Here is a 24,424-nt window from a genome sequence, read left to right on the forward strand (position 1 = left end):
TATTAGAGGGATAGCACTGCAAGAAATTAAAAAGTAGAATTAAATAAAATTAAATACATTAAAAACCCTCAAAAATAGAATTTGTCAAAATTTCATTTGACAAAACAAATCCTAACTTTCACTTTTTAGCTTTTTCTATGGCTTTCAACAGCTGACAACAACTGAACAAACTCCATCTCCGGAGGAGATACAGTTGAAAGCTCAGCGAAAAGCCAGTAAGCAACATTTAGGGGTTTCTGTTTCGTTCCCCAGCATGAAGAATAAACTTTGATGCTTTAGTCTTAAAGTCAGTCAGTCTAACAAAAGCTTTATGTCCCTTGTTTAGAAAGCAAATGAACTTGAATGTCTCAGGAACAAATACTATTTATTTTCTATAACAATTTAATTAATTATTATTATTATATTATATATTATTAATTTTCCATTTTTTTTCTCCTTTATTTCTGATTCTTGATTCTAGAAAATTCCTGAAACAAGTAAACTTGAGCTGAAAGCAAAAGTATTCCCATTGATGTACAGTTACCACGGTAAGTTTCCACTTGTTCTTCAAACCTCAATTCAAAGACACAAAATTACTTTTTTAAACTTGTTCTTAAATGCTTCACATGATACGTACGCCGTCTGGCCACAGATCTGATAAGAAACCTGAAACATTTTAGGTGTTGGAAAGGGACAAACGATAGCATTAATGATCTCTGACAAAACTCTTCACTTCTAGTCACAAAATCATCTGTACACGTAGAACATGTGAGTGGACTGTGCTGTGTGTTTCTCTGTGAGATTGCATGAGTAATAGTGGATGACAGGACGGTCTGTCTCCACGCTGCAGGGACGCCCTCCCCGTGCACCATCACCACCCCCGACCTGCCAATCATGTACCTGACCTTGCGTCTTTCTGACTCATAGTGATGTCAGTGAGAGCGTACAGTACGCTGCTCGAGGATAAATGATCACTAATCACCGTCGGAAGATGAAGGACCAGTCTGTAAGTAGCGCTAACACCGCAACATACTCCACTTTTTTGTTTTCATAATGTCAAAACATGATTTTCTGTTGGCAGGAAGGCTGTTTCTTTATTTTTTCCTGTTGTGGTTAGACTGCGTGGAGCCGAGGCAAACACAGTGAAACACACACAAACAGAAATTTCAGATAGGCGCTGGAGTCTGATTGCTTTAATTTATACGGTAATCCATATTTATTCAAAATATCATTTATAATCCCTGCAGCGACGACATTTACATATTTATTTTACTGTAAAATAATTTGTGGATTCCTTTCTGTTTTAAAGTAAAAAAAAAAAAAAGAAGAAAAGTGGATTTTAAGAATTCTCAAATAAAACAGATAATGTGACGGCTGTAATATCTCTGTGAGCTCTCAAACAACAAGAGAAAACCGCACTGTTTTCGAAACTAATGAATTGTGTTGCATTTCCATTTATGTTACAAAGGAAATAAAGCTTCCTTCTCAGACTTCCTTTGCAGGTGCTAGAATAGCGGCTGTAGTAGACTTAATATTCACTGATAATTGATCCAACTGCGTCTCTCGTTCTCTCCCCCGTGCTTGTGTAAATCTTTTCACAAGCCTTGTCGTAACTATTAAACTTCACAACATAAAGTATAAGGAAACGTACACTCCCCTTCAATAATAGATCTTGGCAGAATATCCCATTCAATGTGTGCTTGTTAAAAAGGGAAACTCTAACTCTAAAGTGACACGCTGCTCACAGATCTCTTTATGGCAGCTCTCACGTGTGTATAAAGTCAGAAAACTCTTATCCCCGCTTTTCTTAAGAGTCTACTAGCGAACACAAAGGCGTTCTTTGTCCTGGAGCGGTTAGTCTCATAGCCAGAGTTTGTGGCTTAGCGTATAGTATATTAGTGGAGTCAAAGCTGCTAGTAGTAAGAGTGCAAGTTGTCAGAGTACTTATGGTCCAGACCACGTGGAGAGTTGGCATCTGTGTGTCGCGCCCTGAGACCAACAGCTCAACGTGGAGGAGACTTTTACTCCTGGCATGCTGCCGAGGCCGGGACCTCCCACTGTAAATACATATATCTGAAGGTCCAACTCAAACCAGAAGACATCTATTTATATATCTCCTTGCTATTTTTCTTATTTGGTTAACATTGTAATTACCAAAAAAGAAGAAATGTAATTATTGTTTATTTTTCTGCAAGGACAGCACCCCCTATAATGTTCTCCAGTTGGCCGGAACTGATGATATTGCTGTAATTTGATAGGTGCAATATATGTGTGGGTCTCTGTATATTACTTCTATCGTCGTGGTAACTACGGTTTGTTATCCAGTCACCACAATGACAAAAAACGCTAGTTGTGTCGGGCACTTTTCCGCTTTGAGTTGAATTTTTTCGAGGCTTTAAGGACGCTCACGCAAAAAGCGCACACAGCGGGAAAAAAAAGCAAGGCGCTCAGCAACGTAACGCAAAAGCAGCGTGCAAAACGCCTCATTCATCATTGTTGTAGTGTACTGTTTAGCTGTAAAATTAAAAATTTTGTGACCCGGTAGCCATGTTAAGATCAAGTTGAAGAAATACCAAGCACCGCCCACCAGCCGGAGCACAGCCAATAGGAACGTTCTCTGTCTGAAATGACCTGTGATTGGCCAAAGTCTCCTGTCACGGGCTAGATGTTTCAAAGCCTGAAAACAGAGCCATGAGGAGGTGCAGAAGTCTAGTTTCTTTCTCAGAACACTTGAATTACAATATGCTGAAAGGTTATTATGGAATTTTTGCCCACTGATGCCAAAAATATACTGCCTACTGCCGCTTTAAGGGCGCTCCTGCAAAAAAACGCCAGGCGCACAGAGAGTAAAAAAAAACGAGGCGCTCAGAAACGCAACCTAAAAAGCAGCGTGCAAAACGCTTCGCTCTCATTCAATCCCCAAAACGCCGCCCCAGGGCTGCTAAAACTGTCTCTGTCTGATCACGGAGTGATGAGGTCACAGGAGAAATTCACTTAAATGAGTCCTTTGTTTGGCTATTGGATCATCTTTGCAAGGTTGCATAAACATTTTTAATGCAGCTGTTTAACATTTCTTATTCTACCTAGGGGTGTAAGAAATGTCTCAAACAGGAAGCTAAAATCCTGAATGACTTCCTGCTTCCTGTTCTCGCTCAGACCAACTGAATCTTGTGCGATTATTAAAACAATGTGGAAGAAAAAAGGAGCCAAACTGGAGGAGACGAATATGCCAAACGCGTGGAAACCGCCACAGTAGTGATGTAAAAATATGAAATATAGAAAGCAGTCCATTCTTCAAAGACGTGCTTCTATCAGAAACAAGCGAAAACATCCCACTACACTTGTCATACTTCATTTCTTTTCTTCCGTGAACTCAGGAGTTGTGAACTGCCTGCCCTCTCATCCAGGCTGCTGTGTGTTTTACAAAGCACACAACTCCCACATGGCCCATATCTGGGAGGTTTTAAGTGCCACTGCTTGTTGCCGGGGCTCGTGTGAGGCCTCTCTGAAGTATCTGCGCTCAACTGTACGAGCCCTGTCTGCCCCGTCTGCTTCCCATGATGCACCTCCCCGTCCCCGGCCTGGCGAAGGCAGTGAAAGAGGCCATTGTTTCTGTCACTCTGAGGCATGTTGCATGCAGTTCTGACACAGAGTGGGAGAAATGATTCCCTTTATACCCCCTGGAATGTCTTTGAATCAATCATTTCTGTATGAATAAATACTGCTTTGATTTAGTCCTTTAGTCTGCAAATGTGCTTCATGTGTTTGAAAGAACAAATATTGCAGAGTAAGGAACTTAAAGAAGAAAAAAGACAATATTACAACACCTTTTTTTATGCTAATCTCCTTTCCTTGTTGAGACATCTTTCATTTTTAGCCTGACCTGGAGGCAAAGACCACCTCCAGAGGCCGATTCAGACGTCTGATCCTCCGACTGAATCGAGCGGCCCTGTTAACACTTTGCTTAGAAAACAAGTGGCTTTCAGGATTCCTCTCCCTCTGATTCCTTTCTTTACTCGCTGATTGATGTGCAGCAAACCGCAGTTGGAAAAGCTTGCGGCTTCTCTCGTGGATTCTTCCTGCATGATGTAATGTTTTGATGATCCTCTGTGTGGTATGCCATGTGCAGTGACATCAAAACAAAAGAAATATATCCTCCCTTTTGAAAAGGTGGTCTTCTCAAGGCAGATCATGTATGCTTCACATACCATGAGACCCTTTGAATCCTCTAAAACGGATACGTTCTTTGCTTTGACGTGCGTGAGAACGTTTGATTCTCTCTGTTCTCAAGTTCAGGCCGACATTAGATCTGTATCGAAGCGATGCTTCCTGATCCTCTACTTCTGAATCTATCCTTGTTGTTGTGTAGTTTAATCCTGAGTCGGAGGAGTCTTATCCACAGCTACTCGGGGTGTAAACCAAGAGTGCTACGCAGAGGTCACTAAACACTGCCCTCTCCGTCAGCGCCGAGTCTATTTTTAACCCTGCTGTATCACGTATCACCTCTTGCCATTTTGTTCTTTTGTTTTGATGAGGAGGGATATTTCAGGACACTCTCAGGTAGCGTGGGAGGCGAGGTGAGGCGAGTCCTCTCTCTCCCGACAATTGATCTCCCCCTCTGCTTCATGTGTGTGTGCGTGCGTGAGGGGAGGTGAAGCGAAGCCCACGCCTGCCGCTGACCTGCTGCAGGGGTTGAAAACGTGCTCTTCCCATTCATTAGGCTGGGCGGCCCGCGCTGCTATATACCAAAGTGCTTTCACTACATCTGTATTTGTGGTCTCTGATAGGATCCAGATGGCAGTCTGGAACACCCGTGCAGACCTCGTACAAGCTTCACATATGGCAAACGGTAAAGAATATTTAAAGGAGCCTCGCACCCGGGGTCACTCTGTAGACGACGATGGTACCGTGCATTTTGTAGTATTAGCAGTTCATTTATAATCTGCAGTGTCCTGTGAGCAGGAGTTAAGATTCTGAAGTGTCATTGGAACACATCTAAGGCAAAAGTGTGCACCTTTGTCTGAAGGTGAGGTGAAAAACCAGACGTCAAAGACGGGGTCAAGACGCAGTGAAGCGGGATAACATCACACACTAGAGAGGCATTCATGGTGTTGCATTGCTTACCTGCACACATCTGGCCAATCGCTCAGTGTGATTGTTGGGTTGTTTTGCTAATTCCAGCATCAGAGAGGTGTGGGACGCTGCTTCTTTTGGGGTCCTTATACATTGAATCCCCATCAAAGTAATCTGCATCCAGATACAGAGGGACATCGTACACATACTGCTGGAATCAGTGGAGCCGCAGCGATAACATTATCTCTGTTGGAGATCCCTAAAAAAGCTCTGCTTGCAACTTCAGATCTTTCTTCATAGTCGTCAAATTCAGACTTTTCAAAAGTAATCCAGGTTTCTATTGTTTCCATGGTTACAGAGCTAACCCTAACAAAGACATTTCTTTCATAAAAAGTGTCTCAGAACATGAGTAGTACCGCCCACATGCTGCTGGTATTTGTCACAATACGACATAGATAAGACATGTTGGTGACTATATTTTAAACCTTTTAAATGAAGAGAATGAAAACCCGGCAAAAGCAGCCGATGGTTTAAAGGATTAAAGGGTGATGGACAAATAATATAGCATTCAAACAGACATTTGGTGAGTTTAGAGGTCTAGTCAGCCCACTGGTTTGTCAGCAGCTGTATTTGTTTGGGTTGGGTTATGATCATCCTATCCAGTCTGCTCCACTCTGTTTTGCTCTGATTTTTTTTGCTGCTATGAATGTGACGGGGGGAATGTGCGTAGGGCGGAGTAACAGAGGAGGAGGGGTGGGGGGGGGTGGGGTGGGGGGAGGAGAGAGCGCAGGAATTCCCACTCACTTGGCTCATCTTGCATTTGCTCTACTCCTCCGCTGAATCTCCCCGGCGGCCGCACATGGAAAAAGGGGATGTTTTGTTTGTGAAACACAGCGCTCTCAGGGGCCGTGCACCGCCATCCTTATTTTTGAAGGTATCGGGACCCGGAGATGCCGCACAATGTGGCAGCTTTCGGTTAGCAGGGGGAGCACCGCTGAGTCCATTAATCCGTCTGTCAAGGGCCCCTTTTTTGCTTTTATTTTTAGCCAAAATCCATCCAGGCTTGACAAGTGGGGCAATTTGAGCCAAGTTGAGGGGCAGCGCTCCACAAAGTCAATCTTCTCCTCCCCTCTTGAGGGGGAAAAAAAAAAGCTCCGGACGGCCCCGCTCCAGGCCCGGGGTTTTTGTTGAGTCATGTGAGATCATGTACACAGACACACTCAGGAGAGGCGGGGGCGGAGGTGGAGGAGGGGGGGATGTGGGGTAAATGAGGCGGGTGGGGTTAAGGCCAGGGGGCAGCAGGGGAGCTAAAATCTGCTCACAGGCCAGCAGACAGCACAGCGTGCCTCTGCTAGCCTTGTATAAGGTAATGTCTAGCGAGCATGCTGGGGTGGGACGTGTGCACAGATTTATTTTAATACACCGCCGGTCTTGCCAGTGGGGGGGGGGAGGGATGTCGAGCTGCCAGCTCGTCCCAGGACCGCCGTCACACTTCGGACGAGACGGGACTTTTTAAGTAGACAAACCCCACCGCAGGCGAATAAAAACACTGAAAGGAGGCAAGTTTCAGTCCAAGTTTGACCTTTTAATCTGCATGATTTAATAATGTGAACTCTTTCTCCTCATGCAGTCTTCATGGACTAGCTCCTCTCTCACGCATGCATGTTTTGAGTGAATTGCCCTGCAGTTCTGGATTTGGCATGTCAGTCTTGTATTTAGCATCGGAGTGATACAGTGTGAGGTAGTTACAGTACGCTGCAGAGGTGAGAGAGTCTGCTGTAGCTTCACACCTCAAACAATATGTTGATGCATCACATGCTCCAAAGAATGAGAGATTACTAAACCCGACTATTGAGATACTGTTAGTGCTGCAACTAATCATTTATTAATCATCATTGAATCTATTGATGTTTTTATTAATCGATTAATCATTTAATATATAATAATTATATGATAATAATATGATAATTGGTGGATTATCAAAATAGTTATTGATTGGTTGTGAAAGCTCATTATCTATCTATCTATCTATCTATCTATCTATCTATCTATCTATCTATCTATCTATCTATCTATCTATCTATCTATCTATCTATCTATCCATCTATTTATATATACAGTATATCTATCTATCTATCTATCTATGTTTATCTATCTATCCATCTATCTATCTATCTATCTATCTATCTATACAGTATATCTATCTATATCTAATCATCCATCTATCGATCCATCTTTGTGTTTATTGCTAACTACTAAATGTTATGCTACCTTGCACAACCAAGATGGTGAAACTGATAAACATTACTCACTTAACATCAGTATGTTAGCATTGTCATTGTGAGCATGTCTGCATGCTGACATTAGTATTTATAGCAGCTCAAAGCACAGCTGTGTCTAGTGGTGGAGGTGCCGGTGTGGCCGTGGACTCTTATTCCGTCTTGTTGTGCAACTAAAGACAGACAGAGAGAGAGAGAGAAGGGAAAGCGTGCGTTGCCAATCTAACATCAATAATTGAATCTGAGCTAATTTAGGAGTTGGACCAGCGTAGAACGCTATCAGGTTCAGTGTTGACGCGACGGCTGGCAGCTGGTTGCAAGTGATGCCCAATGAGTGCTGTTTGGGGTGTAAAATCCAAAATTAATTTCTATTTTGCATTAATTTTCTTCAGCTTTTGCAGGAAACAAAGCAAACATGCTTACATGGCAGATCTTTTCTGTTGTGGAATTAAACTGTTTAGAGGACACTCAGTGGGTTAATCATTTTTATAGCCTATAAAAAGCGTCAACACTCTCACAGGACGGAAATCAGCACGGTCTTGTTTGCGGGGCGTTCTTAAGCATGTTGGAAACAAGGCTGTACACTGCAGTGGCAAACCTCCTTCCACCCCACCTTCAGCGATGAAGGTCACAGAAGAGGAGAGTTAATGACCAACACACAGGGCAACTTTAATGAGCCCTGCACACAAATGATATTTAGATTCCATTATAGCCTGTCTTCCCACTCCCCCGTTGGAGCTGTCAAAAGGCTGTATATCCTCCGTCTGTGCATGTGTGACTTCTGTGTCTCTGGGAAATATGCGCTTTCATGCTGCTATGTATGTTCATGGGGGGGGGGGATGCTCCATTTATACAAAGAAAAAAAACCCATCTAAACCACGACTGATGTTTTATGCCTCATTACTGTATAATAGAGCTCCAGAGCGTACTGTAAAAGTGGCTATTGTGTCAGTTGAATTACCCATTGAAGTTTAAAGATGCATATATTGAGTAGCCAGAGAGTCCACAACAGAGGAAGATATCGTATTAGTTGTGTTGCACGGTCCACTTTTACTTTAACCCTGCTCTGCTGGAGTGTAAATGGCTCCACAAAAGAGACATGGTAGCAGACAGTTAGGGGACAGGAGTCTTTAGGTTTCTGGGTTGGAATTTCTTCAAAATTGTCATAGTCAAAGGTCAAGGCCACTGTGACCTCACGTCCCATTTTGGTGAATCTCAGGAACACTTTGAGGTAACGTCTTCAAATTCGGCACAAACGGGACTCAAGGATGAACTGATTAGAATTTGGTGACCTCACCAAAAATGTTTTTGGCCACAACTCAATAATTTATACGCTAATTATGACAATTTCACACAAACGTCTAACAGGATAAAATGATGAAGTGATAACATTTTGGACAGACGTGGATGTAAACTGCAACTTCACTGGTTGGCGGATTCATACAACCCAGAGGCGGTAATTCTAGTTTGAATGAGTTTTTTGGTTAGATGCCTGAATATACTGTAAGGTCTGTGGTTAACACAAGCGTAAGAGATTTTCTCGTTTTCTTCTATGTAAATACAGAGAATGTTAAGCTTTTATGTAAAAAAGGTGGTCGCTAACAAGTGGCTAAATGAGACTATAGATGTTGTCGGGGACATTTAGATGTCATCACGCCAAACACGTCCTCCTTTACAGCCTCGTTGTCATGCAGCCGTGATGTAGTTCCTTTATAGCCTAGCGTTGGCTTTTTACTTCTGGTGATTGCATTTACGCTTCAAAAATCATAAAAGTGGTGTTCATTTGTGGAGATTATCGTTTGTTTGTCACGTCGTCGTATTGTTATTTTCTGCAATAATCCAAAATGCAACGGAAAAATCCCGTTGGGGCGATGCCACTCTATCACATCATCAGAGGTCAGACTTGACAAAGCTCCTCTAGAGCCGAGGAAGTCATTACAAAACTGTTTTCACATGCTGAGTCGTACTGACCATGATGAGTAAACCTGATGTGTAAAAATCAGTAACACTTTAATGATATTTCTTCCAGACCGCCATGAACTATAGCTCTAACAAAAGCCTGCCCACGTGAGATTGAGGCAGAGACTGCATCTTTATGACTGTATATCAACATTTTGTGCCATTACTAAGAGTAGGTGGGATCTTTTCCTAATGACTGATGTGTCATTTTAGAGCCACGACTAGATTTATTGTCCTCTTCAACCAAGGGAAGGCATAACGGGCGACGTGGGTGCCAAAGCTATGCATGTGGTTAACATGGCGCTCGTATTACCCATGGTTCCCTCTTTCAGTGTGACATCACACACTTGCTAGGCAGCCTCCAGCTGTGTAGCTTTTCTCAAAAGAAGACTGGGATTATTTCCTTCCCTTTGTTCTCTTTCTGTCGCACTACGTTGTGGTTTGTTGAGTTTAATGTGACCTAACTGTGAAAAAGTGTAAAATTGCAAAACGGATTATTGATGAAAAGGCATCATAAATAGCTCATAAGAGACTATAGAGTAGGTGCTTCAAATCAATAATGTAAATTTGCCAATTATTGTACTCTACGCTGTAATATGGAAAGAACCCTTCCAAAGGGATGTGGTTCTCCAGACTTGTGGATTCTCCTAAGGATGCTGTTTTTCTTCCAAACTATTGATGCATGCAAATTCCTACTGTGTTGTCAAGACCGTAGGCTGAAAGGATGCCTCTGGCAAAAAAAAAAAAAAAAAGCTTTAGGAAGTTCGGGGCTGTATCCATGGACGATGGGAACAGCAGAGATGGAAACGGAACACGGACAAAAGCGGATTTTCTTTTCTGTAAATCAGCGTTTACTTACCTTCTGACACAGAACGGAAAAAAAAGGAGCCGGCTGAAAAATGTTCTGTAACGCGGTGGAAGTTGGGGTCATTGTTCTGCCGGTTCATTTCTGTACCGCAGCCCTGGATTCGAGGACCCCATCTCCATGGAAACCATTATGTGGGGCAATTGGCGGCAGAGCACTTTAGAAATCTCCTTGGAATATATTAGTAGCTGCAAAGGCCCCACTCTCCTCACCTTCAACCTCTCGCCATTGTCTCGGAGCTAGTTTACTTCAGGCGCTGTTCTCAGGATTTCAGGCCTCGGCCTCAGGAATGTTCGACCTATAGCCCGTCTTCCACGTCGGGACGTAAAAAACAACCCAGCTGCTGTCAGCTGAGGTTTGAAATCTCAAAGAAACAGGCTGAAACCCGCAAAACCTGCCACCGGCGAAGCTCCGAATCCTCGCCTCAGCGCTCCATTTTTTATACAGAAGAAATCAAATTAAAAAGATTCATTTCATTGACTCGTACAGACCGCGGCGGTGCAGAACGTCAATTCTGACTTCAATCAGAGAAATGAAATCATTTTGCACCGCGGAGCTGAAGAAACACACGTCGTTTTTTTTTTCCTGATGCGGCAAAAAAAATGAAATAAGATGAAGACTTTCATATAGAGCAGATGTGCTGAGACTCAAATTTCACTGAGAGAGAGAGATGCTGATTCAGAATGCTCAATTGAATTGTGCATGTGTGTGTCATTAGCTCAGCTCCCATACCTACTGAACAGGCCGCTCTTTCACAGTGATATTACCTTTTTGCCCTTCACAGACATTTCCCTCTGGTATTTTGTCGGCGGTATATATGTTCTCAAACCTGAAACGCTCAGCAGTCTTGTAGCGTTATCGCCTGGGATCGCTTACAGGCATCAAATGTAATACCAGTGGCGATTTCTATGCTATGGCCTGATATGGCACATTTTTTTATTGAGCATGAAAACAAGCTTCCTAAAGATCTGCTAACCCATCTGGCGATCAGGTGATTAGCAAAAGCCGAGGCAGATGGTGCTACGGCCAGATTCTGCATTGCTTCGGGGCTGCATTCGTCTGCATATACAACTGACAGCCATGTTTGGCTGTGAAAAATCATTTTTTTTGTGTTACATGACTGACTGGGATTATGAGAGTCAGTGTTTTTTCCAGCAGTGTGTGTGGTTTCTGGTGGAGCTGGCTCATTTACCGATTGACTGGGACCCTCAGGATGTTTTTGTTAGGGGATGGGGGTGGGGGGGGGCTATGTGGACCTCTTCATCTGCAGCAAAACACGCTAAAAGTGAATGAGCCACGCAGCAGCAGCAGCCGCCCTCCCCTTCCCTGCTGGCAGCGGGGTGTGGAAATGTTGACACACCGCGCGGAGAGAGCAGCCCCAGAAACCCCAGGAATCCCCCCGAGAAGACGCTGGGCGGGAGGGTGAGGTGGAGCCTTGGAATGCACTCGGAGGAGTCAGTCACTTATTTACTAGCTGAACTCAGTGAACCCTGCCTTAGTCAGCCACTTCCACCACGGGCCAGACTGTCCCACCTCTCTCTCCCACTTCCCTCTTGTTTTCTTCTTGAACCTATCCTAATGCTTCCCGTCTGCTCGCCCCTCCTCTTCCATCCCCCCCCCCCCCCCCCCCCCCTTATTGACAGACGCGCCGCTCAGTGGCTTTCTCATTGGCCCGGCGTCTTCGCCCATGTGCCCCCGAGCGACCCGATCCAACCCCCCAACCTGACCCCCGTCACCCTGTTGCTCGCACTCTGGCAGGCAAACGTTGAGGTCATAAGCTCATGATGAGTAATAAAACAAATGTCAGTGGGAATGTGAGTCAAGCTGCAGTCTCCAGTGTGTGTGGAGCACAAAGAGCCGTCAGTATCATTCCTTGCATTTACAGAAATAAATTGTACCTGATGTCATGCTCGAGTGCTTATCACACAAAACTGTTTTTACAGTGGAAATTAAGGTTTTTAATCAGACTCGGGGTCCAAACTCCTGCCGTGGTTCGGGCTTGGACAGAAACTATGCGGGTTCGTGTTGGGTCAGGCTGGATTTGTTTTGGGCCCAGTCATGCTGTACTTATCGGGGACAGTGTTGCTGTGGTCATTGATTAAGACATCACTAGCAACATTTTTAATTTCCTCATCAGTTAAAGCAGCAGTGGGTAGAAATGGAGCAAATATGATTTAAAAAAAAGTTATTTTTATAAAACGGTCACTATATCCTGACAGTAGTGCATGAGACAGGTAATCTGAAAAAACATCATGTGTCTCTGTGTCCTCCGGTGCTCTTAACGGCATCCGCAAGATTTCTCAGACCGGAGGAAAACAACCAATCAGAGCTGATCTGGAGTCGAGCAGGCTGTCAGTCACTCGCGAACTAGGTAGAGCTGATCAAATATGAATCAATATTCTGTTACTGTAATACTTATATCTATTTGTAGTGTACTGTTTAGCTGTAAAATGAGAACGTTTGTGACCCCATGTTGAGATCTGTTGAGGAAATACCAAGCACCGCCCACTTGCCGGAGCACAGCCAATAGGAGCGCTCTCTCTCTCAATGAAATGACTTGTGATTGGCCAAAGTCTCCCTTCACGGGCTTGATTTTTTAAAGCCTGAAAACAGAGCCATGAGGAGGAGCAGAAGTGTAGTTTTCTCTCTTCATCCTGCCATGTTTGAATGACCGAACGTTTACAGCAATATGCCGACTCTGTGTTGACGGAGACAGGAGCCGGTGGAAGTCAGTCATTGGCACTGAGAGATTAATGATTAATGATTAATAGCTGTTTCAGTCTCTCTCTCCGACCACTAATCTGATGGGAGAACAATAATCCATGACTCTGTGGGAATCCAGCGCTGTCTTGTCAGTGATACTCTCTGCATGTCAATTACTCGCACTGGGAAAATGTCAATGGGCTTCATCTGAATTCAGCACAGCAGACAACTGGAGCTTCGCACAAAAAATGACAGCTACACGAGTCATTTATTCTACTGAAAGATAGAATAGATTTTATGAAGACAGAAAAATAAATAGTTAGTCAGCTATCTTATGTTATGTGTGTGTGTGTGTGTGTTTGTGTGGTCTACGGGAGGATCACTTGACCTTGGGATATTGAATGAACAGTCAGAAGACAGCAAGGAACAAGCTGTTCTCAGGTCAGCAGCCGGTGTGGATGTGTTCAGCAGGGTGCTGTTCCCGCTCACCTTATCACCTCCATCTGGCTGCTGGACTGATCCGTGTCACCGGCTGACACATTAGAGCAGCAGCTATCCGTATGCTTCCATGATGTGCTCTGATTCCCCCGACCCACAGCAGGGAGATTAAAAGAGTTTGTCTGTTAGTTAGCGGGATATCTTAAAATAATCACATGTTCAGTTTCGGGTTGAAAACTTTCATCATTGAAACAGAAAAAAGCAGAAAATCCTCACACCCAGACATTTGGTAGTTCAAGTCGACTGACTCTTTCAGCACTAACTACAGTTGGTCTTCTCATCATTTAGGAGATCAAGTCTGCGTCTCCAGTGAGACAAACACTGAGACACATTCAGAGACGGTTTTGAATCAACCCTACAGCACTACTTCCCTGTAGAACTTGATATTTGAGTATGGTTTTGGGTTTGTTGCTGTGGTGTTTTTGCACCTCAGAGATCAGTTTACCCTTTTCACTGTCTATTCATTCACGGTGGCTCGCCATGCTGTTCTTCTATGTTGCAAAGTTACTAAACTGTTGCCTGTGGTCATTTTAAAAGTGCTAGTTTTTTGTGGTTGCTGAAGATCTTTTAAAGTACTTCCCCCACACTATTTCCCTTGAATGACATTTGAGCTCGGGCCTGTCTGTCTGTGTTTTTGCCTGTGGGTAGGTAAGGAGCAGCTATAGAAAAGACACACATTCCACAAAGCCTTCTTTCCAAATCAACCGATGAGCGCCTTTTTTTTTTTTTTTTTTTTTTTGTACCTTTTTTTTTTTTGACTCTCCACACCGCAGCAGAAAGTAGGTCACCTGCTGACCGAGGTAAAGTATGAGGCAGCAGTTTGCCGGCCGAGGCGGGTTAGGGGTTGTGTGTCTCCGTGCAGGAAGCTCGTTGCAAAGGAGACGTTAAACACACAAGTTCCTGTTTGACATCTGTTTCCAGCGAGGCTTGTAGGACAGCCACTCATGCTACAGTACACCTAGCCGCTCTATCAGCCAGGTTTGTCGGTTTAACTGCTCTGTGACCCCCCCTTCCTCACCCTCCCTTCCTAGAAACCCAAAAAATTCTGATGACGTGCATGTCATTGACTCCGTGCCTAGAATAACACAATCTTAAGCGATACAATCAGGAAAGACAGGTCCTTACGCAGGCAGCTACCCTTTCAGACTGCAGACCCTTAGGGCTGTGAATAATTAACCAGGTGTGTATTTACGGAGACGAGGCAACAATGCGTGTGCACGGAGTACATCAGATTGATGTGAATGATCACATCCTGCCGATTTTACACTTAAAATTTCTCAAATTGCAGCTCGTATGAAGGCATGATCTGAAAGAGGAATTCTCCAAGCGAGCGTCAACGTGACAGCGTTACATTGGCACACACTGTTGGGGTTTGTTGTTTCCCCGGGCTGCTCAGAGATGGCTCTAATTTGTTTTTCCGTCATCAATAAACCGGTTGTAAACCGCCGCCGGCCTTCCACGGGCTTCCCTCTGCACACGTATGAAGGCGGACACACGAGGGGGGTGTATTTTTAGCTCCGGGGAGATACTGTGACCCGCCAGACATCGGAGGACAAATTATCCTCCTACTACACCTTGCTTCGCGTGAAACCCTAGATAGGCCGAGCCGGAGTTAAAGACGGCGGCCCGGGCCCCGCGGGGCAGCGCTGATGTCAGAGGCGAGGAGCTGAAAGGCAACACGAATGAGTGACAAGAGTCCAGGCGGAGGGCCAGCGGAGCACAGGAAGAGCCAGGGCACAGCGATCCAGGTGTCATACTAATGCTCCCACCTGCTCTCCACACGGCTCCAGCTCCGTGATGTCATCATCAGCAACATGCAGAGCACAGCTCCATCTCACACTGCAAAAAAAAACACTCTCTTTCACAAGTCACCTGGGCTGTTATTAAGTCCAAAAATCACATTTTATCAAAACATTAAAAAAAAACGTTACACTTTCTATGACGCCCATGTCTATAATGCATTTTAAACATACTTCTAATGCGTTAAACTCAGCTTATAGCATAGTCTATCTATAGTTATAAGCACTCATAAATATCTCTAATGCTTTATATCATTAATCACAATGCATTATAAAGCATTTTATAATGACTTATTATAAGTTTAAGGATCATCATACTTCATAATTGCTGGTCATTCACTAACTTTTTTTTCAAGGATCATAATGTATTATAATTCCCATAGTTCTAATACATTATAATATTTTTTATAATGCATTATAATCACTGTTATAATGCAGCCAGTTTGTAATGTATTATATCTGTCTATACTTCAGTTATTTTAAGCCACACCATGATGTTTTACTAACCCTAACCCTAAGTAGTTTTGTTTTGTTTTGTTTCCATTTACAACGTTAACCACATGTGTAAAACGGCGTCTGTCATCCGAGTGAAAACACGTTTCCTTAGAAACATAACTGAGAATGCATGTCTAGTTGTATGGGAACGTAATTATGTAGGAGACAGGGTTGCAGCGTGCTAAGAATTTTAGATTAATTGATGTGCTTTTTTAAAAAATACTTTATTCTAGCTTTTCTTTTTGTTGTAATAATCATTCACCTAGTTTCTATGGAAGCAACATTCCATTAACATTTTTCACTTGTTTTGAGGATGATAAAATTCAGATTCATTGTAATAGTGTCTTATTTTTGTAGCTTTGGCCATACTTTATACAGTATTATTGTACTCGCCAATTGCTGGGAACAAGGCAACAGTTGGCTCGTCTGACCTTGTCTTACTTTGGTGATTTCAGTTCTATTAAAACTGATAGAAATGTTGGTTAAAACTAAGAAAATAAGACAAAAAAAATTATCCTTTAAGTCTAAAAGTGATATGCAAAGTTGAATTTCTTTTTTTGCAGTGTGGAGCATTAACATTAATGTGTGTTATCGTTAGATGCTGTAACTAAATGCCGTACAGTTACTCATCATGCATTCCATCAAAATAGTGTTCTGCCCACTTCCCTCCTCAGAGGAGGCAGATATCCTGCAGTCAGGGATGTGATACAGTCTGATTTTATGAATGTTATATTTTCCTGTATGGAAACAGTGAGGGGTAGTGGGCCCAGACTACATTTCCACCCTTTTTTTTTTTTTTTTGGTTGAAGCGTTACAGTGGCTGATTCACATTTTCCACTTACTGTAAAGCTGCTGGCAGCTGAGCGTTCTCTGTGAGTAATCTGTTAGCTGCTTGCATGATGAGACAGCATCTTCTGCACAAAGTTACGTCTCTGTAACAACTCATCATCACATCTGACACAAGATGCAGATGTTGTTATGTAGTGAGATATTTACTAACTTAACAGTCCACTCTCAGTAAATGAATCACGATGCAGAGTGAAAGCAGCCGCTTTGCGTACACCGAACTGCGTCTATCTTAATGATCGTTTTGCTGCAAAACCAATTTAGCCGCGAGGGATGAAAATTCTGTTTGATTGTGCACTTCAGGACTTTAGAATCTCAGCAGCATCGACCCGGCTCTGATCGATGATAAACCACGAACGGAGGGTTTTGCTGGGGGATTCAGGGAGGAGGCTGCGGAGAAAAGAATCGGCTCAGCTTCTCTCCGAGAATGTGGGAGTCGGTGGGATGAGACGGGAGCTCTGTTTGTTGTTGCTCCGCAGAGCTCCAGGCTGAGATCAGACTAATCAATAGCGGGGATAATGTGGAGATGAGTAGTATGACATCAATATTAGGCGCAGAGGCCCAGCAACACCATTGTGCTGCTCTCCAGCTCGCTCTATGCTGAGTAAACAGTGGCTCCCCAGGGAGAAAGGAACTCATTGATGGGTCCCTTCAGCCTCTTGGCCTCTGTGCATTGTTGGGCCTCGCAGACACAGCCACCAATCAGCAGGGGGGGGGGGGACTCTACCTGCCGGCGAACAGAGCACGAGGTGACCTGGTCGATCGGCGGTTAAATACGACGACGTCTTAGCGGTTTGCGACATTGATGGACTCCCCCCCCACCCCCCCCCTGTCCACTCCACCACTCCAACGTTTTATTGGATTGTGAAATAAATCACTGAGGTTCTGTTGAGACGATCCATGCGAGTGATTGAGTGGTTATGGTTAGGGTTTCACTGACGCCTGATCGCCTGATGATTTTATAACAGCTTTCATTTTCCCACTGGGACAGTATGCTACGAAATGAAATATGCACAATTTGATGAAAAACCTGTGCTTATAAATCGGAGGTGGAGAGCCCCGTCCCGGCGGCAGCTGCTCCTCCTCCGGCCAGGAGCAGAGCTTCGCCTCGCTGCTCCGCTGGGAGCCGACACCATGCTTTGGCCTGCTGGAGGGAAGAACCAGTTTAATTGCAGACCCTGCTGCAGTAAAATGAGAGGTTTTCTAAAGGGACTCTGGTGCTCGGAAACACTACCGCTTTTGACCACAGGGACCGCCAAAATCAACACAAAATGAAACTCCCTTGTCGTCCACTTTTAGTGGACGTACATTGACGGTGAGGAGTTTCCCCGAGCGATTACGTTGCAGCCCGTTTAGCGGCTCTCCCTCATTTCTGGACCAATTTCGAAATTTTTTGTCCCAATTAGTTGCACAAAAACATGGGAAAATGGGGCCCAGGTTAAAAAAAATACCGGTTCCCTTTTAATGTTTGCTTCTTTAAAAACATGACCACAATCTTTCTCAAACTCTAACCCGGCGTTTTAGTTTCCTAACCTTAACCGAGCGAGGCAACACGGAGAGGCGACTGTTTGTTCTAAACAACAATTACGGCTCCTGAAGAGGTTAGCGTAGCTGCTGCAATCAGTTCTATCAGAACTGGAGAGTATTTCTTCATTGAAAGAAGAGCAAAGAACGGCACTGAAGGCTTTTCTGGATAGAAAAGATGTTCTCGCTCTTCTCCCGACTGGCTACGGCGAGAGTTTGATTGACAGATGGTTCATCCAATCACCTGCAGAGTATGTTTTCAGAGCCTGCCGACGGCTTCTCCGATGGTTCTGTGTAACAAACCATCGTAGACAGAGCTGATCTGGAGGCAGAAATAAACCTCGATGCGTCAACAGCTTCTGTATTCTGAATATTGTCCTGCATTTCAGTACAAATTATCAGCGAGGGTGTGAAATGACTCATTAATCCAGTTGGTGCCGAACAATGAGCTTTCTCATGTGTAAGGTGGAGTGGTAGAGGGGACAGACTGACAGTCTTCTGACAGACTTGAGTCAAAGCTTGTGAATTGATAACTACCCAGGATCCTCCACTGTGCCTTCCTTCCATCCCCCCCTCACGGCGAGCATCGCTCCTCTCAATGTAGCGGGGATGCCCGATGTAATTGGCAGAGCTTTGATGTGACGCCGCTCCGCTAAGCCTCTCAATTCAGCACTTAGCACTTAACAATGCACGTCTCTTTCATCTGCAGAGCCAATTAATTTGTGGCGTGGAGTAGAATTTCAAAGAGCGGCTGCAGAGAGGGCAGTATATGTATGTTTTTTCCAGATTTCTCAGTGGAGGATGGTGTTGCGTTACCATACCACGACGCATGTGTTTTGAAGTTTTTGCACAAATGAATTGTCATCGGAGGTGGTCACACGGGGCAGGGGAACCGGTTCACCTCAGGGAACCTCCGTTTTATCACTCAACATCAGTGTTTATCAGTAGTAGTGTTTGATTGAAGACAGCAGACAGCAAGTTCAATCTCGTCACTGGACGTATTTATTGTGTCGAGAGACAAACAGTCCCTGAGAGTCATTCATGCAGCGCTGAGATGTACTATTAGGCTTGTGGAACATTTTATGACTCATTCCTGGCTTCCTCCTTCATATTATGACTCAGAGGCACAGGGTGAAAAAAAGTTTCAGACTTCAGTCTTCTGTGTGTGTGTGTGTGTATGTGTGTGTGTGTGTGTGTGTGTGTGTGTGTGTGTGTGTGTGTGTGTGTGTGTGTGTGTGTGTGTGTGTGTGTGTGTGTGTGTGTGTGTGTGTGTGTGTGTGTGTGTGCAGGAGTGAGAGACGAATGCAAGAGGCCCCATACTGTATTCACCAAATTATGTAATCAGATTACAAATGTGAAAGGAGCTTGAGTCGCCCCAAGATGCATTTATAAAAGTAGGTTACTGTACATCTAGTTTACTCTGTGAATGATTCATTTGAACATTTGGGAAGTTAAATTCATGAAATATAGATTTGTTTATTGATTCATGACAAGTCATGCATTTTATGAAAGTGTTAATCCTGACACCAGCCGGTACCCACGAGGCACGGATGTCTTTTAGAGCATTTAACCCATTCAAAACCCAATTATGTTCCAAACACACAACAAATTTTGCAATGGTGGATTTCTACTCTTCATAACTCATTAGTAAAAAAAACACTGAATTAAAAATTACAATAAATAGTCTTAATAGACCTTTTTCCATTCCAATGGATGGATTTTTAAAAATAATAAATAAATACTGAGTAAAAGCTATAAATCTTTCACATGATATTTTGATATGCACAAGTAATATTACATCTCATGTTTACTTTTAACACAGTTTAAACACAAATTATGTACTTAAACAATATGCTTAATAGATTCAAATGTACCTTACGATAATTGATCTATACACCGAATGTCGTTTACCGGAGGAAGAGAGCAGTCTATGCTCGCGACACAGCGCGGTTTGATCTCATGTTTAAGCTGCGCTCGCTACGGCGTGCAGCGGCGCCCAAAGCTGGGCTTTGCTCGACGCAGCGAAAAGCCGTCGTGGCGCTGCGTGTTGTGTCTGAAAGGACCTTCAGTGAGTGAGAAAGGGAGAGATAAATGGAGAGATCTAAGAGAAGTAAATACTCCAGCAGGATGAAAACGGAAAACAGATCAATATTAGTTTATGCCAGAGATTCACACGCCAAGTTCACACCAGAGGGGCGAATTATTCTGTTTTTCTTTCCTTGGAGTTAAAGGTAGAATCAAAAGTTTAATTTAAAAATGCTGCTGCAGTGTGCTTATTATTTTGTTATTTGCACTCCTTTAAAGTCACCAGAATGCAGGAAACAAAGTGTCTAAAGAGCCCCTCTTTGGTTTGGAAATCCTCCCTTTTTTTAAGGTCTCAAGGTTGGCAAGTATGACCGGACTTTCACCCCAGGAGACCGCTGTTCGTATCCCGTGTGAAACTAAAAGTAAATGTTGACTTTACGCTTGTTATGTAACGCTGTTACGTAATGTTACGTAAGAAAGACCGCTAAGGGCGGCTGTTAGTTACGTCACGTTACTATTTGAACACAAACCATGCTCTTTTTTCTAACCTTAACCAGGCAGTTCTGTTGCCTAAACCTAACCAATCATTTCACAACATTAACCACATGGCACTGTGCCTTTCTGCAACCGTGATACGAGGCGGATATGAAACATATTTATGAAACATGTTTTTGGTTCGGAAACATTGCCATTCAACGTATCTGTGGTTTGCAGAAATATCACATATTGCACAAATTGAGAATGAATTATGAAGTGAAAATATTACATTGCAGAAGTAAAACGAGGGGAAGACCATATTTCAGACGATGAGACAAATCCCCATAAAGTGCAGCACCTCCCTACAACTCAAACACATTAGTAAACATTTCAGGAGTCAAGTATTACACTTGATAAGATGAAGATTTTTGCAGTTATTCTTTTTGAAATGAAACATTGCAAACAGGTCTGACAGGCCTCTTTAATGCCAAACAGACGTGTTTGCTCATACTGAGTAATCCCCTCTAACATGGTGCATAATGTGTGTGGCCCTGCACTGCTCTATATCTGTGGGAATGGGGAAGTGAAGTCCAAACGCCCCCACCACCTCCACCTCCTGTGTGTGTGTGTGTGTGGAAGAATGGGAGGGGATGCATGTCCTGCGGCCAACCCTGGTGCTTTGTGAGCTGTTTACGAGTCTCCTCTGTTAGCCCGGCTCCTCCCACCCTCCACCCCCGCCTCCCGTCACCTCGCCATAGAGAGTTTGTTGTGACGAGCCTGAGCAACTGTTAGAAACAAGATTACAACAGCCACGCAGGATGTGAAAGAGCTCAGAACAAAGTCGCATTTATCATCGAATTAAATCTCGACGGTCGTGTTTACGTCACCCGGTGTGACTGTGGATTCCTACGTCACAAGGAGTAAAAAAAAAAGCTCACAATGTACTGTATAGGTATCTTTTTGGAAACTTCTGAGGCAAAACAGCAGCAGTCAGTTTAGTTGACGTCAGCTCTTCCCTCAAATAACCCCCAGTCAGTCAGTCAGTCAGTGGAGGGCTTGATGAATGGACCGTGACTCACTCTGAGCTGTTGCCCCGACAGGTGAAGTCTGAGCTGGGGCTTTTTTTTTACGAGTTCTGTGAGCTGCAGAGGTGAGAAAAGTTCACCAAATGAGGCGGGAGAGGACCATGAGGCACTGCTGAGCCATGCTAGTAAACTGTAAACTCATGCTGGAGCTTGTGTGCAGGGACTGAGATCCCTGAGATACTGCCCCAAAACACACTGAAGGAATGTAGAGTCGTCACACTTCATAATCAGTGCGTAATAACTTAGCAGCAGCAGCAGCAAGAACTAATGAAGTACGTTTTTAAGACGTTTGCAGGACGGTGACAGTTCAACAGGTCTAGTCTGGAACTTAATAGATAAATTGATATGTCTAGGGTATCCCAGGCATTATACATGGGAAAGAAGAGACTAGAGCACACACTGACATTTTAACAATTGTTTGCCCAGATATAACAAACAAAGAGAAAAGGGAAAGCAAGCTCCATGAAAGTTATTGTCATTTTAATTTGTCTCCATAAAATATTGCTCTCTGCATAGTTATTTTCCTATAGCTGCAAAAAGCAAAACTCTACATTATGTTTCAGATGCATGTTGTCTGGTTATAATGCAATAATTTAGCTTTTATTTATAATCATGAGCTAGCAATTTCTGAAAAGTAACGAAAGCCAAAACTGAATTGCTACAGAGCACTTTAACAGCCATCCTGTGGAGATGAGACAAAGAGAAGAGTTGTGCATTAGTTGTTTAAAGTCTTCTTTACAGGTTTAAAAGCGAGTCTTTCCAGTCTGTATTGAGTCAAGTGTCAAAGTCTCTTAAAGGGTCTGTGAAGAGGACCTGTGTTGATGATTCTTAGTTTCAGGTGATTATACACTAAAGAAAACATAGTTATGAATATTATATTCCATGTCTGCCAATAGATCCCCCAAAATACTACACAATGGACCTTTAAGTTGCTCATTTTCGCACCTCAAGTACTGTATACGTCTCGAGTCCAGGTCTCACGTCACTTCTGCACCTCTGCGTTAAAGCTGCAGTGGGTAGAAATATGATTTTATTTTTATAAATCGGACACTATATCCTGATAGTAGTGCATGAGACAGGTAATCTGAAAAATAATCTCTGTGTCCTCCAGTGCTTTTAGCGGCATCTGCAAGATTGCACAGAACGGAGGAAAACAAGCAGTCAGAGCTGATCTGGAGTCTGCCGTCCAGCTGCCATCTCTGAGAGCCGGCTGTCAATCACTCTCAAACTCCGATCAAACAGTCAAACTAGGCAGCGCTGATCAAATATGAATCAATATTCTGCACAGCCGATAGGAACGCTCTCTCTCTCTGAAATGACCTGTGATTGGTCAAAGTCTCCCGTCCCGGGCTAGATTTTTTTAAAGCCTGAAAACAGAGCCATGAGGAGGTGCAGAAGTCTGGTTTTCTCTCAGAACACTTGAATTACAATATGCTGAAAGGTTATTATGGAATGTGTGCCCAATTATGTAAAAAAAAAATCCTTTTTTGTTCCAGAGCCTGTGTGTCGTAACAAGATTAACGTTTTGAGACTGAATAACAAATTCACATGTGTGTGACTAACTTCCTCCCTCAGAGGGAGGAGACTGCCTCCATGCTTTCATTCTGTGAACTGTGTTCAGTTTAACTGTTCAGACACTCAACTCAATGGAAGAGTCAGCTGGCCAACGTGCTGCCAAGAGCCAAATGTGGCCATGTTTTGCAACAGACAAACTGAACCCCCAAAACCTACAGTATGCAGTCCAAGTCAACTGTGTCACACATGATTGATGAATTTGAGTTTGCCTTAGTAAGCAGCACTACTCAGATTGTAGGTGTTAAACATAGAAGCTCTTTCAAACTCAACACTTACTTATACTTTGAGGCCGGATCCTGATGGATCATCATGATCCATGCTTATGCCATGATGAGATATAGAAATATGACACAGTGGCTGAGGCAGGCGTGTGTGTGTGTGTGTGTGTGTGTGTGTGTGTGTGTGTGTGTGTGTCGACAGTGTTATTGAGCCCATGCTGGCTGTGAGTCGATGGCCGGCTTTACATCAGGACATATTGAGCAGCGGATCACAGGAAAGTGGGACATGTGTAGGACTTCACCATGGATGGAGGGCAGAGAGAGAGCAGCCGGTTTAAAGGGTTGAATACCTACTTCTGACATGTGGAACAGCACCCATTCATCAACTCCTGGAACATAAATCACTTGCTATCACATCATCCCTAAGTGGGTGCTCTTATCTCACTGGAGAGTTCCCAAAGATTCTACTGTGTGCCTCTTCTTCTGCTGTACACCACACATCTGCTAGCTCTTAGCCGTTATTGTCAGAGTTGTTGTAATGTCTCACTCGCCACGAGTCGCCAGTCTTGGGGTTTTCTTTCTCCCATGAACCACAGTTTATTTCACTGATGATTCTGAGTTGTGACTTGGGTGTGTGACGCAACTATGTTCTGGCAGGACCCCGAGGAAGCGCAGTGTCGAGTGTGAAGTTGTTTACAAGAGAAAACTGCAAGCAGCAACACCACAACTCAATTATTCAACCCCGTTCTGAACAGTAATGTTTTGCACGCACACTGCCACTCACCAAGTTCATTTCTGAGGTCTGATGACATCACTAAAAACAGACTTTCTGGTTCAACTTTGACTCACAGCACTCACTGTAGTTGCGTGCGCATTTACCAGCATTTCAGGCGCACTCACATTTAGTTTGACTGAATGAAGTGGTTTTGATTATCTGGATAAACCGCTGGCTTGTTTACAACCGTGTGGTTCTTAATTTTGTTGTAGTGATGCTGCTGTGTCTCCAGATCTCAGCAAATTTCTC

General features: G+C 43.7%; 1 protein-coding gene across 4 annotated transcripts in view; it reads left to right on the plus strand.

Annotated features, from left to right (window-relative positions):
- Positions 1 to 24,424, plus strand: part of bach2b (BTB and CNC homology 1, basic leucine zipper transcription factor 2b) — a 99,793-nt gene that overhangs the window by 19,921 nt on the left and 55,448 nt on the right. Inside the window, exons 2-3 of one of the 4 annotated variants that reach the window (XM_074614734.1) lie at positions 461 to 527; positions 830 to 985. The exons of 1 other annotated variant lie outside the window; for it this stretch is intronic. In XM_074614734.1, coding sequence (XP_074470835.1) covers positions 947 to 985 — 39 coding nt within the window. In that variant the 5' untranslated portion in view covers positions 461 to 527; positions 830 to 946. The remainder of the gene's footprint in view (positions 1 to 460; positions 528 to 829; positions 986 to 24,424) is intronic. 2 more of the 4 variants (XM_074614735.1, XM_074614738.1) reach the window with 2 other exon arrangements.

The sequence above is a fragment of the Sebastes fasciatus genome, chromosome 18 (genome assembly GCF_043250625.1).
Source record: "Sebastes fasciatus isolate fSebFas1 chromosome 18, fSebFas1.pri, whole genome shotgun sequence".
Classification (NCBI taxonomy): domain Eukaryota; kingdom Metazoa; phylum Chordata; class Actinopteri; order Perciformes; family Sebastidae; genus Sebastes; species Sebastes fasciatus.